The 15895-nt window shown below is 39.7% G+C and overlaps 1 protein-coding gene across 2 annotated transcripts in view; it reads right to left on the reverse strand.

Annotated features, from left to right (window-relative positions):
* Positions 1–3287: 3287 nt before the first annotated feature.
* The window catches only part of vars2 (valyl-tRNA synthetase 2, mitochondrial), a 44520-nt gene continuing 31912 nt past the window's right edge, over positions 3288–15895 (reverse strand). For both annotated transcript variants that reach the window (XM_070984648.1, XM_070984649.1), the window contains 11 exons: positions 15416–15541; positions 15179–15283; positions 14536–14604; positions 14369–14447; positions 11534–11664; positions 8924–9076; positions 8350–8598; positions 7256–7367; positions 6861–7063; positions 6075–6224; positions 3288–4002 (listed from right to left, as the gene is read on the reverse strand). In XM_070984648.1, coding sequence (XP_070840749.1) covers positions 3925–4002; positions 6075–6224; positions 6861–7063; positions 7256–7367; positions 8350–8598; positions 8924–9076; positions 11534–11664; positions 14369–14447; positions 14536–14604; positions 15179–15283; positions 15416–15541 — 1455 coding nt within the window. In that variant the 3' untranslated portion in view covers positions 3288–3924. The remainder of the gene's footprint in view (positions 4003–6074; positions 6225–6860; positions 7064–7255; positions 7368–8349; positions 8599–8923; positions 9077–11533; positions 11665–14368; positions 14448–14535; positions 14605–15178; positions 15284–15415; positions 15542–15895) is intronic.

A 15895-nucleotide genomic window follows, 5' to 3' on the forward strand; every position in this document is an offset into this window, starting at 1 on the left:
GACCAAAGTCACTACACAGAGTTACACTGTGGTCAAACAAGGAGTGAGACCAATCACACACTTCTTCATCACCACAAAGTCTGCAACGTTTGAATAATTATGCACTCACAGTTCCACCATTTGTCCCCCTTCATCCTTGAAAGAAACTCGGTGTGTATGTTCAGGAGATACATGTCTCCAGAGAGTTTAATCAGGATTGATCAAAGGCATCTTAAGTTATGAGCAAATATGTGAAAGGCCCCATCCACTTGCACCAATGACTATGGCACTTCAGATTTTGGTTTGTACTTTTTCACAGAGCATGCTCACTGAAATGGGTGAAATTCTGTCCACTTGGCATTTTTGGCAGTTGTGGCGACCTGTATAGGCCAGGCTCAAAATGTTTCAGTCGGCCTATTTCCCAACACCTGAAGATATGTGCCCAGATTTATGATTATTGGACATACCATTAATGATTTATGGCCATTTTTCTGCTTAGCCCCGCCTCTTATAAAGTTAATTGGTTGATGGCAGCCATGTTTTTTGTTTGTTTGTTTGTTTGTTTTGTTTGTTTTGTTGCTTGCTCCTTTATCATAGAAATGTGTATCTTAGTCCCACAATGCTGTACATCCATTTTGGCGCTGATATAGAAAAAATCCAAAAAGTTCCATTCAGAAAAAAAAAGAAAAAAAATATCATAATTGTGGTAAATTCATCATGGTGGATTTTTATGGTCCAAGAGTTTTTTTGGCAGAGCATGTTGAGTTGGACTTGTGTGTTGAATTTCAAGTCAAATGGACTTATAGTGTGAGGGCTGTGGCTCTTCCAAATTTGGAATTTTTGGGCCTTAATGACAGCGCCACCATCTGGCCAACTGGGCTCATATTTCTTGGGAAGATAAAACGTTATTGATCTTGCACTAGGGAAATTACGTCGTTACAGCCATTAAGTTTTGTAACACACATAATGGCAAAAAAAAGAAGTCAAGATTAAAAAAAGCATACAGAATAAAGAACAGAAAATCAACTATGTATATGTACATTATGTATGATTATAAAAATACTAAATGGCATACAAATAATATTGCACTTGAGAAATACTAGGTCTATGTATATGCACAATATATACAGTTTATAAAAATACACTTTCCAATATGGATAATAGTGTTATTGCACAGTTGAGAGAAATATACAACTTAGAAACTGCACCAGATGAAATGGATAATGTGAGCAGATATTAGCATTGACAGCAGTAGTCCAAAACAAAAGTGGGTTTAGCACAGAAAACTGCAGATGCTACCACAGAGTCATAAAATGTTTTTAACAGTGTCCCACATACTCCAAAGGATCTCAGTCATCTTAGCAGTTGCAGATGACTTTGACCCCTCCTGTACAGGACATCTGAGTTATTTGTCCTGTCCAGTTTGTTGTTGAGATGAACAACCAGGTATTTGTAGTCCCCCACAATCTCAATGTCCAAGCCCTGGATGTTCACCGGTGTAGTCTGTGGTACCTTCCTTCAGAAATCAGTCACCATCTCCTTTGTCTTGGTGGTGTTTACATGCAGATGGTTCAATTCACAACAGTCAACAAAGTTGGTTATGACTTCCCTGTGTTCCAGTTTGTTCCCTTGTAATATGCATCCAACAATGGCTGTATCATCAAAGAACTTCTGGATGTGGCAGCTGTCGGTGTTGTGTCTGAAGTCCAATGTGTAGAGGGTGAGAGGAGGAGGAGAGAGCACTGTCCCCTGTGGTGTCCCCATGCTGCGAACTACCACATAAGACGCACAGTCGCAAAGCCTCACACACTGTGGTCTGTTGGTGAGTTAGTCAATGGTCCACACAGTCAGGTGGCAGTCCACGCCAACTCCTTCCAGCTTCTCCCTGAGGAGTGATGCTTGGATTGTGTTGAAAGCAGAAGTCAAAAAACCTGACCCTCACCATGCTTCCAGTGTTCTCCAGATGAGAAAGCGAATGATGGAGCAGGTAGATGACCACACCAGTGCCTGGTCTGTATGCAAACTGTATGGGGTCCAGCTCGCTGCTCATCAGGTGACGGAGGTGGTTCAGTATATTCCTCTCCAAGGTCAGGAACAACCAGCCCAGTGATGCTCTGCTCCACTTCTCTTCAACAACGGCTATGGAGGCGGTCAGCAGCACCAAGTTCTTGGAGGTGCACATCACAGATGACCTCACCTGGTCTGTGAACACCGTGTCACTGGTGAAAAGGGCACAGCAACGCCTTCACTGTCAGTGCAGGATGCAGAAAGGCCACTTGCCCCCACCCATTGTCACTACATTCAACAGAGCATCTTGACCAGCTGCATCTCTGTGTGGTCTGCAGGCTGCAGTGATGCTGACTGGAAGAATGTGAGGACAGCAGAGAAAATCATTGGGACTTCTCTCCCCTCCATTCAGGACACTGCACCTAAATGGTACATGTCCCGTGCCGAAAAAACATAGTCAGGGACTCGTCACACCCCCACTATGGTCTGTTCTCCCTGCTGGCCTCTGGAAAGAGGTTCTGCAGTATTCGGTGCAGGACCACCAGGTTCTGCAACAGCTTTTTCCCCCAGGCCATCATACTGCTGAACTCAAAATGAGTATTTTTGCACCACTGTTAACTGTCATTCTTCACAATTGCACTTTAAATTAACCTTTATGCTGCTTAGTTTTTAACTTAATGCATATTCCTGCTGCTATTTTTTTTTATCTTAGTGTATATTCTACTATTTATTCACATACTGTATATATCATAATACTCTGCTGTTTTATTTTAACATACTTATACCTGTACATACTTTTACATACTTACTGGTTGGGCTCCCTGGGATGTGTGGTCTTTGGGACTGGAACCACACAGGAAGTTTTCCAAAGGGCTGGAATTTCTCCAGCACTTGCACATCAGTGTTGCACTCATGGCAATTTGAGCCATCGCATCATAATCTGGTACAAACACAGTAGGGTTTTGCCCTTTCTGGGCTTTCCTTCATTTTAATTACTGTTCTTTAAAATCTCTGTTACAATCATGTGACAAGCTTCAGAACCACTAGATCCTTCACCATCATGCAACTCAGCTTTCATTAGAACCCCCTTTGTCAATCAAATGTATTCTAATTTAATAAAATTTATATCTGCATTATCAAATAACAGACCTTTACCCGTTGGTGCAATATATCAAATGAATAATTCTATTTTAATATGCAAACCCAGCGCCTTGTTGTACAGTGTTAAACAGCATGTCCTGTGACTTGCCATCTTTCTCCTACACTCCCTCTGTATCTGTTCATTTGACACAACTTTTCTATTTTCTTAGATTACTAACATTGATACATTGGTGCCATGTTTGCTACCAGTGTTGACACAGACAAGTCCAGTATACAACTTGTAGTCCCCACCTGACAGATAACTAGGCTTGTATTTCCAGCATATTCAACCTGATATGTTGGACCCTGATTCCTCCAGGTATCAAAATTCTGACACCCCCAACAATGAAACACTGTTCATCAAGTTAAGGAAAAGACACATTTGTTTTAAAAACAGTCATCAATACGAAAGATTGTTAACGGAAAAGGCATTTTGTGATCACAACTCTTAAAAGACCATGACACAGATACTTGATCAAGGGCAGCCAGTGAACTGCAGAAGTTCCATTATGACATCCATGCATTAACAACAACAGATTTATGTTCCTTGTAATGGATATCTGCAGCCTGCCACATGTCCATCTGCAGGTGAGTGGTTAATTATACAGTACAATACTGCAGTATTGCAGTGTGACAGTGAGATACTGCATTATATAAACAACATAATGATGATATCAATGTCTTCATTCAAGCTGTGTCAAGATCTAGAGCTCACACAACACTATAAATAATTCACCAAATTCATCAGTTCTGATGTCCAGGAGCCCACATGGTTACTGCAATGCCCATCTGCTGCAGTTATTCCCTTGTTTGAGTCTCTTGCAGGACACTCAGCTGGTCCTCTATGGTCTTCAGTTCCTGCTGCAAGGCTGACATCTGAACACACAGGAGGAGGAAGGTTTAAAAAATATCATAATTTTTCATCAATTTTTCATCATCAATCATTTCATCACATCATTTTCACACTGGCTTTTTCAAATTGGAAGATAATTATCATACAGTTAGACAACCATGTTATACAGAACTATAGTATAATACTACTTCTGATACTACTGAATAAATAACAAAGACATAAATTACACGATAATAATTCTAATTTTAGATGAACATAATATAATAAACAATAATCCAAAGATTTCTATTAAGAAATATACAGTAAAAGAAAGGAACAAATAAATAAATGGTAATATCTTATTCTTAATTATTACAAAACACAAAATTTAAGTGATCTATTAATTAATCATTTTTCTAATACTGACTAATTGAATTAAAAAACTGTTATGGTCATGTGTTTCCATTCTTAATTTCACAGTAACAGATTTTCATTGGATTGATTTTGAAATAAAAATTGCTTTGATGGAAATAAAATGGTGGCACTGTAAATGAAATGAATTTGATGAATGAAAATGAATGAAATGAAAGCATAAGAATATAAAAATAACATCTCACAATAATGTGTAGTTTATCACAAAATGTATTTGTTCATTTATTCATTTTACTTCATGTAATCATATGGTTATTGTTTTAAGATGCTTTTGTTTATTTAATATCAATCTCTCCGGAGTTCCATAATGGAGAATTATTGCCATGTGTAATGTTTTTAAATAATCATCAATGACAACTTCCAAATTCCCAAAGTTTTGTGGAAAAGGCTACTGCAGGCTAGAGTTTGGCTATCAAAATTTCAGACCATTTGGGAACACATGAAGGTTCACCATTTCTTCATTTGCAACAGAAAATAAAACACTCTGCTACAGTTTTGAAAATAGGGAAATGTAGCTTGCAAAATGCCACAATGTAGCTACAATAGGTTGTTTATAGTCATGTGATGTTAAATTCAGATGGAGGGCTGGAAGTGGAAACTTCAATGGACGAGATGAAGGAAAGTTCTTACTGGGCAAGTTTAGATGAAGTGATGAGGGAAAGGTATAAACAGAACATATGTTCGATGTTATGAAGAGAAGCGATTTTTCACCTGAACTGAGAGTTTTGCTGCTATTGAGGCAGTAGATATAACAACTACCTGCTCATTCAGACATTGGTCTCTAGAAAACAAATGACAGCAGACAAAAGTATGGAGGCAAACAACTTGCAGTTTGCGGTTGGGTGATCTCGGTACCAAAGTGCTCCCGGGTGACTGTTTTGTTTTTTCAAGGGTGCCTATCTTTAATTTTTCTGTGGATTAATCAAGGAACACACTTTCAGCACCGTGGTGCTGAATGTTGACATTTATGTTATGGTTGTTTGCTAGAATAACCATTCACAAAGGTCCTGTGAAACACCACTAATGCCATTTATCCAGCTTTTTTCAGTCAATTTCTTGCATTTTTCACCGTTATGAACAACAACTTTTGGTCCTCAATAAAAGCTCCTCATGGTTTCTCGGTTTAATTGATCTGAGCAACCATAGGCAATACAAAACAGCCATTTTGAGTTTGTGTTATAATGTTTCCTAAATTACTTTTGGCTCTTCATCTGCAGTTCGTGCCACAACAAAAGAGTGATGTGACGTCATGTGCAAACACATTGGATTCTCCTCCAGTACCCCTCATTTCATCTCAGCCCCACTCCACAAGTTGATGGGACTGGTTCCCTTGGTTCCTTAAGAAAAGTTGGGGGGGAGCCATCAGAAGACATCCTCTTGGAATCTTGAATGTCTGTACAAGATTTTGTACCAATTCATCTGATAATTGTTGAGATACAGTATTTTAGTCAAGACCAAAGTGGTTGACAGAACAACATCACCATCCATAAAGCCATGCCACTAGTGTGGCTAAAAATGTAGCAAAATACTTAAGTGCATGATGAAGACAAACAAATCTGTGTGGATCAAGTTGTGGCACATTAGACAATTTACTAAGCTTGGTAAGTTTTTCCACTTATTAGACTGATGATAAACCATTACAAAAAAAACATAGCAGCTCTGCACACTGCTGCATAATGCTCACCTTTTTGTCAGTCTGCTGCCTGACATGGGAAGGAACCTTGGTCAGGTAGTCTGGAGATCGGACTCTGCAGAGGATTTCCTCCAGCTTTGGAACAAGTTTGTCTCTGCGTTGGGAAAGCTGCAGAATCTGTTTGTTACTGTTCATTCCATTCTGAAAGAGTAAATCATATAACACTGTGTGTTAGATATGATCAACATCCTCATCACCAACATGAAGACCTAAAACTGTGGGACACACTCGTACAAATATTGTTGTGGATGAAAAGGCAACATTACATATCATTCAGGTTGGCATTTTCATTTTGACGTTTAGGCTGCACATTGCAAAGTCTATGCAGTTAACTTTACATTTAATTTCTACTACTTACGGTACAGTTTTAATTTTAATTTTGGCAGGGATGATGTATTGGATTTTTAACTGTCATACATCAAGCAAGTAGAAATACATTTTCAATTTAATCTAATTATTAACCGTGAATTTGGGCTTCACCTGTCACAGGCACACCTGCACTTTATGCAGGACACAGCTTGATCATACTTTTTAATGCAACCTGTTTTCTGTTACTGCACCTCAAAAATTCCCATATTAAGAAGCCTGAACCAAGAAAAATACTTTTTTTATTGAATACATATCTAAAAAGACGAACTGATCAAAATATCAAAATGTAGTTTATTTTACCCAATAATTGATAAGTTGCAGCATAGGCAGCCATTAATGTCCACACTATTGTACTTATGAGAAGCACTTAAGCCTTAAGGACTGCAGCAGAAGAGAGTTCAGACATACCTGAACATGAAGGTGTAACTGACATGTGTGGTCCACCACACCAATGAGGCTTCCTTTAGGTGGAGGAGTGGAGTGGACAGAGAGGAGGTTGTCTGCTTTATGTGGACAGTAGATATGGAGGTTGGAGATCCGGCTTAAAGTCCAAACAGCTGACCCAAAGAGAAGGAGGACTTGGGCCTGGCTGGGTGAACACACTGCCCACACTGAAACACACATCATACAAGCAACATGGAAATGAACCAATTTCACCACGTTAAATAATCTATATACTAAGTCTATATAATCAGTAAGTCTTTTCAATTTTCTTTTCTGCATTTAAACATTACTGGATTTATATGTAGGAGTAATCAATCTTTTTTTAAAAAAGGGTTGTTTTGAACTGTTAAAAGACTTACTGGCAGGTTTCTCTTTGGTCATGCCACACTGAGCTCGTAGTGAGCGGGCCACTCGGATCACTTCCCGAACTAGCAAAAAATCTCTTTCAACTTCAGGGAAATGCCAGTGTGCCTGACAGGATGGAGAAGTTACAAAAAAGTACACATCAGCTAAAACACATGGAAAATTGAGAATTCAGCCAACAATAACTGAACACATTTAGTGAAGGTATCTTTAGCTTTACTGAACACATTCCCCTTCTGTTCCTGAGGTACGGCCAGAAATGTGTTTTTGCAGAACATCAGTTTGACCTTTGACCTTTTGGATATAAATTTTCATCACTTTAACCTTTGTGCGAAGTTTTGTCGTAATGAGCAATGAATGTTTGTTATGGCCAAAAATATGTTTTGTGTGGTCACAGTGACCTTTGACTACCAATTCATCCTTGAACCCAAGTAAGCTTGTGTCAGCTTAGGTTTTCACCAGCAGTTTTAATTGTTAGCCAGAATTAAGCCAGGTCAGGTAAATATAAATGTCTTTCTGCTATGAACTCATCTCACAAATGTGCATATAGCTAATTTAATGTATACTGGACAGTGTTTGTACTTGACACTTGTTAGCTGAAACCTGTATTCTCTCAAGATTGGTGGATACGTGTGAACTCTTTCTCATGCATGTGGTGTGCTTGCGCGGTGCAGTCAACTGTGCAAAAATGAAACAAACAAAAGTTTCTGAACATTCTTTGACACTTATGGTTACAGGTCGAGTCAACTTTGTTGTTGTTTCATAACCGTGAATAAATAAACTATTTGTATATGGACAAGAAAAAAAAGCAAAAGCAAACAAATTAAATTCCATTTACCTTCATTTTATTCAGGTGGCAGAAGATATCTGAAAACTTAAACAAATTAAACTAAAACCATCTATATTCCACTAAAGGTCTGTTGTTCTTATGTAATTTGTGTGGTCTGACCCTTTTTATTGGAAAAACATTGCTGTTTTATGTTGTTTTTTGAACAAGGTTAAACTCTAGTGTAAATATTATTTCCATTGCGTAAAACAAAAGGAAAACCCTTGTTATTGTTGTGAGGAGGTTTGATGGTTGCAGTCCTACCAGTTGAGAGGAGCAGGGGTACAGCTGTAAACACAGGCTGGTATGGGCAGCATCTCCATGTCTAAATGGCTGCAGTCTCTGCCATAGCTCCTCAGTGATGAAGGGCATAAAGGGGGAGAGGAGGGCCAGAGATGTAGACACACAGTGATAGAGGACACTGCCGGCCAACTGCCGTGATCTGCCACTGTGTTCCGTGTCAGTCTGGACTACCCCCTCATCCTGCTGGACCAGCACAGGCTTTAAATACTCCTGCAGGATGTACCCACAAAAAACAGAGAAGGAAATGACAAACACTGGCTACTTTTCCACAATGAGGTTACCACTGTCAGCTCAACTCAAACACTGGGGCTTTATAGAGATTTATCTGTTTACATCAGTCTTTGATACACTGTCACTGATCCTCCCTTTGCCATGACTAAATCACTTAAAAAAAAAAACCTTGCTTTTTAGACTGACCAGTAAGTAGATTAATGCTAACACAAAGGAACAATGTTATGATCTGTTGTCTAATCTGTCATTTTTTTGATGACATCAAAGTGCACCCACAATGTCATGTGAAAGTAATGCTCCTCACCATGTAGACATCACACAGGCTGTGTACCCAGAAAGAGTACAGGGCAGATGTGACAGCATGCAGCTCGTAGGCTTCAAAGGCCTGCTCACACTGCACTACGGTGCTGTACAGTCTGGAGCAGATCCACCGATCCATGCTGTTAAGAGGGGCTGTCTGAAAATTGGAGGAGGAAAAAAATGTAAAAGGCAAGACGTTTATTTTGTTAGTGCATAAAATATAGCTTTCATAACACTTTTAGCTTCAAACAATTTACAGATTCCTATACAAAAAGATGGCAGAGCTTCAGCTAGGCTTTCTGCATTGTGTCACTTCTCTGATTTGCTCTGCTGAATTTCAGTGTCTTTCACCGCTAACAGTCAATGTCCTTGGTTGAGACCAGAATGCCCTCTTTTACGAGTTCAGTTTGAATTTCACATAACTGCAGACCACTTAAAAGTCGTGTAATGTCTTATCAATTACTGCTTTGCAATTGTGATGAATTATGGGAGCATAAAATATCAAAGTCAACGAGGTATTCAAATAATTATTCAGAAAAATTGAAAGTTACCACACAAAGGGTAACTTTTCTGATACCTAAGTTACTACAGTACGTGCTATACCTGGTAAATTACAGTATGTACTGTATGTTTATGGGTGCTACTTTTCATTCTCTATTACCATTCTTGAAGGAATAGTTCAACATTTTGGGAAATACAGTAATTCACATGAGTGTGAGATCCATCCATCCATTTTCTATACCGCCTATCCCTTTCGGGGTTGCGGGGGGGCTGGAGCCTATCCCAGCTGTCAACAGAGTGAGAGGCGGGGTACACCCTGGACCGGTCGCCAGTCGATCGCAGGGCAACACACAAGACAAACAACCATTCACACACACGCTCACACCTAGGGGCAATTTTAGAGTCACCAATAACCTAATGAGCATGTTTTTGGTCTGTGGGAGGAAGCCGGAGTACTCGGAGAGAACCCACGCATGCACGGGAAGAACATGCAAACTTCACACAGAAAGGCCCCGCCCGGGGATCGAACCAGTAACCTTCTTGGTGTGTGGCATGTGGGCTATCTGCTGCCCCACCGTGCCGCCCCTGAGTGTGAGATGTTGAGACTTATATCAACCTAATGTGTGAGGCATGATGCAGTAGCCCTTGTAGTATCAAGACTGGAAACATGGGGAAACAGCTAGCCAGGTTCTGTCAAAAATACTCCTATCAACACATCTGAACTGGAACTATTTCTTGACAAACAACAGTTGTCCATTTGTTCAGCACTTGCAGGTGACTTCACTGTAACAACAAGACACCAGGAAGCTGTGCAGAGTCACTGCAACCAACTGTGTTACATTCATTTTAATTAAGAGACCTTTAGGGGTATTGGTAGGTGTATTTCTGAACTTTAGACAATGCTAGGCTATCTGTCTCTCTCTGCTTACAGTAATTATGTTGAGCTAGGCTAACCATTAGTCTAGCTCAAACATATGCTGCATTCCACTCATAAGGGAGTCTTGCCAGACAACTCACCATATTCAGTTAAGATATGCTGTGAATTGACAACATATCACATAACATACCTGAAAAACAAACTGTGTCTGACATGAGGGGTTCATATTTATTTTTACTTTTTCCTACATTCAAATATTAATTACCATTATTAATCACCAAGTCAGATATATTGGAGCTTTAAGGAAACATACATTTCCCTGTGGTATTTATTACTTGGATGTTGACATGAACAGTATATAAGTTGGAAACTATAATTGCTGTAGCTACCATTTAACATGAACATAAACAGGGTTTGACACCACTGGAAAGATGGCATTGCCATAAAGCTGCTCTCTCTACGCAGTACGGAAGGTATATTCCGTTTGTTTGGAAGATACAAAACCTACAACAACCAGAATGCACTAGGCTCATTGCCATCCAAGGCCTCTCCTTTTGGACAGACTTGACCAGAGCTTTCAGACCAGACCACACCAACATTACCACTTGCTCTGCCCCAGCCTGCACTACCAGCCAACACTGCACCGATGCCCAAACCTTCAAAGGGAGCTACAGTAACCCAATTCTAAAGCTGCTTCCGAAGCAGACAGACTTCTGGGTGTGAGGGTGGACTGTGCAATAATGTGCAATAATTGTTACTGATTTTGCTGATTCTCACTTACTCTATGCTAAGACATCTGTTTCACCCTGCTGATCTGGCTTGTTTGCTTGTCTGAGCTATAGTATATTATGCTATAGTTACCTTTATTTCTTGTTAGCATTTTTACATTTAAGTCCTCAACCATTTGTTGTAGCCAGACACTCAAAGCTGTTCTCAAAGGAAGAGGAACAGCTCTGTCTTCCTGTTTTGCACCATAACTGATGTGTTGTGTGGTGAAGCATTTCAGCAGATTTTCAGCAAACATTTACTGTGGAAGCTGGCAGGAAATATCTTTGAAAGTGAGGGATTTTGAATGTGGAAATTATAAAAAAAAAAATCTGAAAAGTTTTATCATTGTTCTTATGTCTTGTTAATGTAAGGATAAGCTTGGGCCTTTTCCAACAGCAATACAACAGTCCAACTATGTATAAAAATGATTTAAAAAATGCAGTTCAATGAGTGGTTTCTTTGCTGTACCTCTTCCAGTGTTCTCACTGGTGATGTGTTGCCATGAAGCACTCCCTGTGTGAATCTGAACGTCTGCCACATTTTATTACAGAAGTTTCTGCAGCTCAGGACCTGAGAGGTGGACAGACTAATGTCTTCTCCTGGTAAAGCCAGAGAAAAAAGAAAAAAGAGTCAGACAATGACAGAGTATGAAGTAAAATAGACTTTAAAGGTGAATAGTTTTGCCCTGCTAGTTGCACATAAACTTCACTATACTCTAGGCCTACATGAAAAACACAGACGTTTCATTCAATTGAATGGAGCCAATCTGTCATGGCAGCAGGGTGCCAACATAGAGGACTCCAGCAAAAAAAAATGCATTGTCTATCAAAAAGTTGAACCTAGCTCAACTTCTGCTGCAATGCAACATTATGCCATGCCCCCACCCACATACAGTTGAGGACAAAATTATTAGCCTCCGCAGTTTCAAGATTTTCCCAAGTACTTTTTTAACAGAGCAAGAAATTTTTAACATAGCATTTCTGAACATAGCAGTTTTCTTTAGAGGGCACAAATCATTCATATTTGCATACCAAAACAGAAATATTGACGAAAAAACTAAAATGACCAGGGACATTATTATTAGGCCCCTTTGAGAAATGACCATTTATTCAGTCTTTGCACAAACCACTTTTGTGCAATGATGTGCTTTAACTTCACAGGTGATGTGCTTAAAGGTGATCGGGTGAATCAGGTGATTTCACTCAACAATTAAGTAAAAACATGGTATAAAAGCCTATTGGTCATGAGCTGTCAGTTGAGAAAGCACCATGCCGATAACTAAAGAAATCAGTCTGGACTTTAGAAAATGAATTATTGATGCACGCACAGCAGGAGAAGGATATACAAAGCTATCCAAGCATTTCCAAGTGTCGAGAAGTGGAGTGCGAAGTATAATCCAGAAATTCAAAGACAGCCACACAGCCTGGCAGAGATAAGTAAGTGAAAGATTTTAAAGACCCTGGAAAAAAACACTACTCAGAGATGTGTCTAAAGACCCCAGGACAACTGCCAAGACACTGGTGAATGGCTTGGCTACATCAGGAATTGTAGTCTCTAAGAAGACAATCATTAGCACTCTGCACAAGAATGGACTGTGAGGTTGCAGACCAAGAAAAACTCCACTTTTGAAGAAGAGACACCTTCAAGCCAGACATAAGTGTGCTCAGGACAACCTGAAGAAAGATTTTGCATACTGGAAGCGTGTCCTATGGTCTGATGAGACTAAACTAGAGCTCTTTGGCCATTGAGACACTGCTTATGTTTGGAGAAATAAAGGAAAGGCATATGACCCAAAGAACACCGTCCCCACAGTGAAATATGGTGGTGTGAGTATTATGCTGTGGGGATGCTTCAGTGCATTTGGAATTGCAAATCTTGTCAAAGTGGAAGGAATCATGAAGAAAGAAAGATATGCAGAGATTTTGAAAGAAACCTTAAGCAGTCAGCAGTAAAAACTGGGTCTGGATCGTTGCTTCCAACATAACAACGTTTCAAAACATACGTCTCTCTTGGTGAAGAACTATCTCCAGAAGACCAAAGTGAATGTAACTGAGTGGCCTGCACAAAGCCCTGACCTAAATCCCATTGAAAATATGTGGGGTGACCTAAAGAAGAACGTCCACGCCAGAAGGCCATCAAATCTGGAGGAGCTTGAGAGATTTGCCAAAGAAGAATGGGCTTGGATTCCTCAAAAGAAGTGTCAGAGACTTGTTGAAAACTACTACAACTATAAAACTACAAGGACTGCAGGCTGTTATCCAGCAAAAAGGATACACAACTGACTTGACTATTAGGATCGGGGGGGGGGGTTAGTTTTTGTTTTTTGTGGAATATTCATTTCTGTGTGCAAACTGAAATAATGTCAGCATCCAAAATAAAACTAGGATCAAAACACTGTGTTAAAAATGTATTGCTCTGTTTAAAAGCAGTTGGGAAATACTTTCAAAACAATGACATTTTTGTAGGGGGGGCTAATAAATTTGTCCTGGTGGACTTTGTAATGGAAATGGTGTATATCTACTGTGATATTTTTCTATAAAATCATATGTCTGAGTATTATAAACCATTGTGCAATTTTCTGGCAACTGATTAGCCTTTGAATGCATTTCATGAGCAATTTTTAAACAGAAATCCTGCAATACTGTCATAAAGAAGCCCTGTCATTACATCAGCTACAGAAACAAACAACAGCAGCATAATGCTGCCCCAGTGCATGATTTTTCATAGAATGCTGCCGTTCTGGAAGTGAAAGAGGTGTGATGTGTAATACAATGACTTCAAAGTCTAACGGCTCCAGCTCCCAAATTTTAAGAAGACGTGAATTTGGCTCTACATTTGCTGCCAGTTTAACGGCAGAACAACAATTCCCAACTCTGTGTTTGTGTGTTTTATACAGAACAGCAAGGAGGAATAACAGCACAACATTGCCTTGAACCGGCTGCGTAAAACGTGCTAATGTTTCACTGATACCTGAAAGATTCCACCCGCGCTGACGCAGACCTGTGTTGTTTTAATGCAGGGCCATTTTTGGTCTGAATTCCTGCTAATACTCAGCCTGTGAAAACTGCTAAAAAAAACGTCTGGCTGAAGAGTGTGGTCCTAAATCTGAGTAGTACATAAGAGTTTTTGATACTCTGCAGTTCTGTCAGATTTTCACTGCAGTCCCTCTCAGCTCATCTCTTTCTCTCTCTCAATCTAGTTAATCCTTTCTTCTTTTCCTGTTTCACATTCACACAGCTCCACACACTCACTGACTCTGACAAATGGACTTTCTTGTCAGACGCAAAGATGCGAGTAACTCACCCTGCATCTTCTGAGAGCAAAGGGCGAATCTCAGAGCATCAGTCCCACACTGGGGTATCCCCTTGGGGAAGTCTTTCTTCTGTGAGGAAGCAGATGGACCAGACAGATAAGAGAAAAAGTAATGAGTGTCAGCCAGAAAGAAACGGATAGCAGAGAGGGTAGCTGACCTGTGCTTCCATTGCAACCAGTTGTTCCCTGGGGTCAAGGTTCCCCTCCTTTACTTTCTTATGAAGTCTCTAAAAGGAAAAAGAAAAGAAAGGGAGAAAGAGTTCCACAAAACAGTCTTTGTGGTACTTAGAAGAGAAGAATGTTGTGTCAGTGGGTTATTGCCAATTTACTTCTATCAGCTGTCACCTTTCGATAGAAAAACCGTTCAGTTCTCCGACAGTATTATTGACAATATCGTTCTTTTCACATCCCAGAGAATATATGATATCATCACTTTTCATGAACAGCTATGTCTGAGTATGGAAGTCATAAATGCACTGTTTGTGGCAAGCCAGTGTTTTTGGGCAAAACAAAACCCAAATGCAATTTAAAATTAAATAATTGAATCAGAAGTATTACTGGCAGCAGTTAATAGCCTTAATATTTCAAATTTCATAAGCAACCTAGTTGTGACATTTAACCAGTAGTGAATACTTTTTCAAAAATGATCTTTACTGACCATTTAAAGTTTTAACTTTAACTCGGTTGCAGAAGTGTGCCCAAATTCAAATATTTCTGAGACCACTTTAAGAAGCACCATAGTCCAAAGTGTGACAGAAATCAGCAAGTTATTACGTAGTAATATGCCCACATGCCACCTACCTCCAGAGAAACTCCATGTATAAAATCTAATGGGTCAATGACATTTCCCAGAGATTTGCTCATTTTCCTGCCATGTTTATCTCTCACCAGAGAGTGAAGTAGAACCTGAGAGGCATGACAAATATAAAAGAAATATAAAAGGGAGAGAGCAAAACAGCAGGTCGGGCTGACACTGTGATACATCAATAGTTTTTATAGAAATACTGTTTGTTTGGCATTTTCTAACTATCTAAGTACCTGTTTAAAAGGCAGCTGTCCAGTCAGCTCTTTGCCCAACATCACCATCCTTGCAACCCAGAAGAAGATGAGGTCACTGCCTGTCTCCAGAATGGAATTGGGGTAGAAGCGCTGAAGGTCAGTGGTCTGTGGGAAGTGAGGTTGTGGTTATTAATACAACAACATTTCCAAAAAAGTTTGTACACTGTGTACAACGTAAATAAAAAAAGAATGCAGTTGTTTGCAAAGCATGTGTTTGATGACATCGGTTTTATGAAGTGTTCCTGAGCCCATGTAGTAATCTCCTTTATACATTCATGTGTTCACAAAGTGGTGAACTTGCTCCATGAATGACTGAGCCTTTCGAGGATGCCCCTTTTATACCCAATCATGATACTATCACCTGTTACCAGTCAACTTGTTTACCTGTGGAATGTTCCAAACAGGTGTTTGTCCCAACTTATTTGAAACTTGTTGCTTCATCAAATTCAGAATAAGCAG

Source organism: Chaetodon trifascialis, chromosome 17 (genome assembly GCF_039877785.1).
Source record: "Chaetodon trifascialis isolate fChaTrf1 chromosome 17, fChaTrf1.hap1, whole genome shotgun sequence".
In the NCBI taxonomy this organism is placed as follows: Eukaryota; Metazoa; Chordata; class Actinopteri; order Chaetodontiformes; family Chaetodontidae; genus Chaetodon; species Chaetodon trifascialis.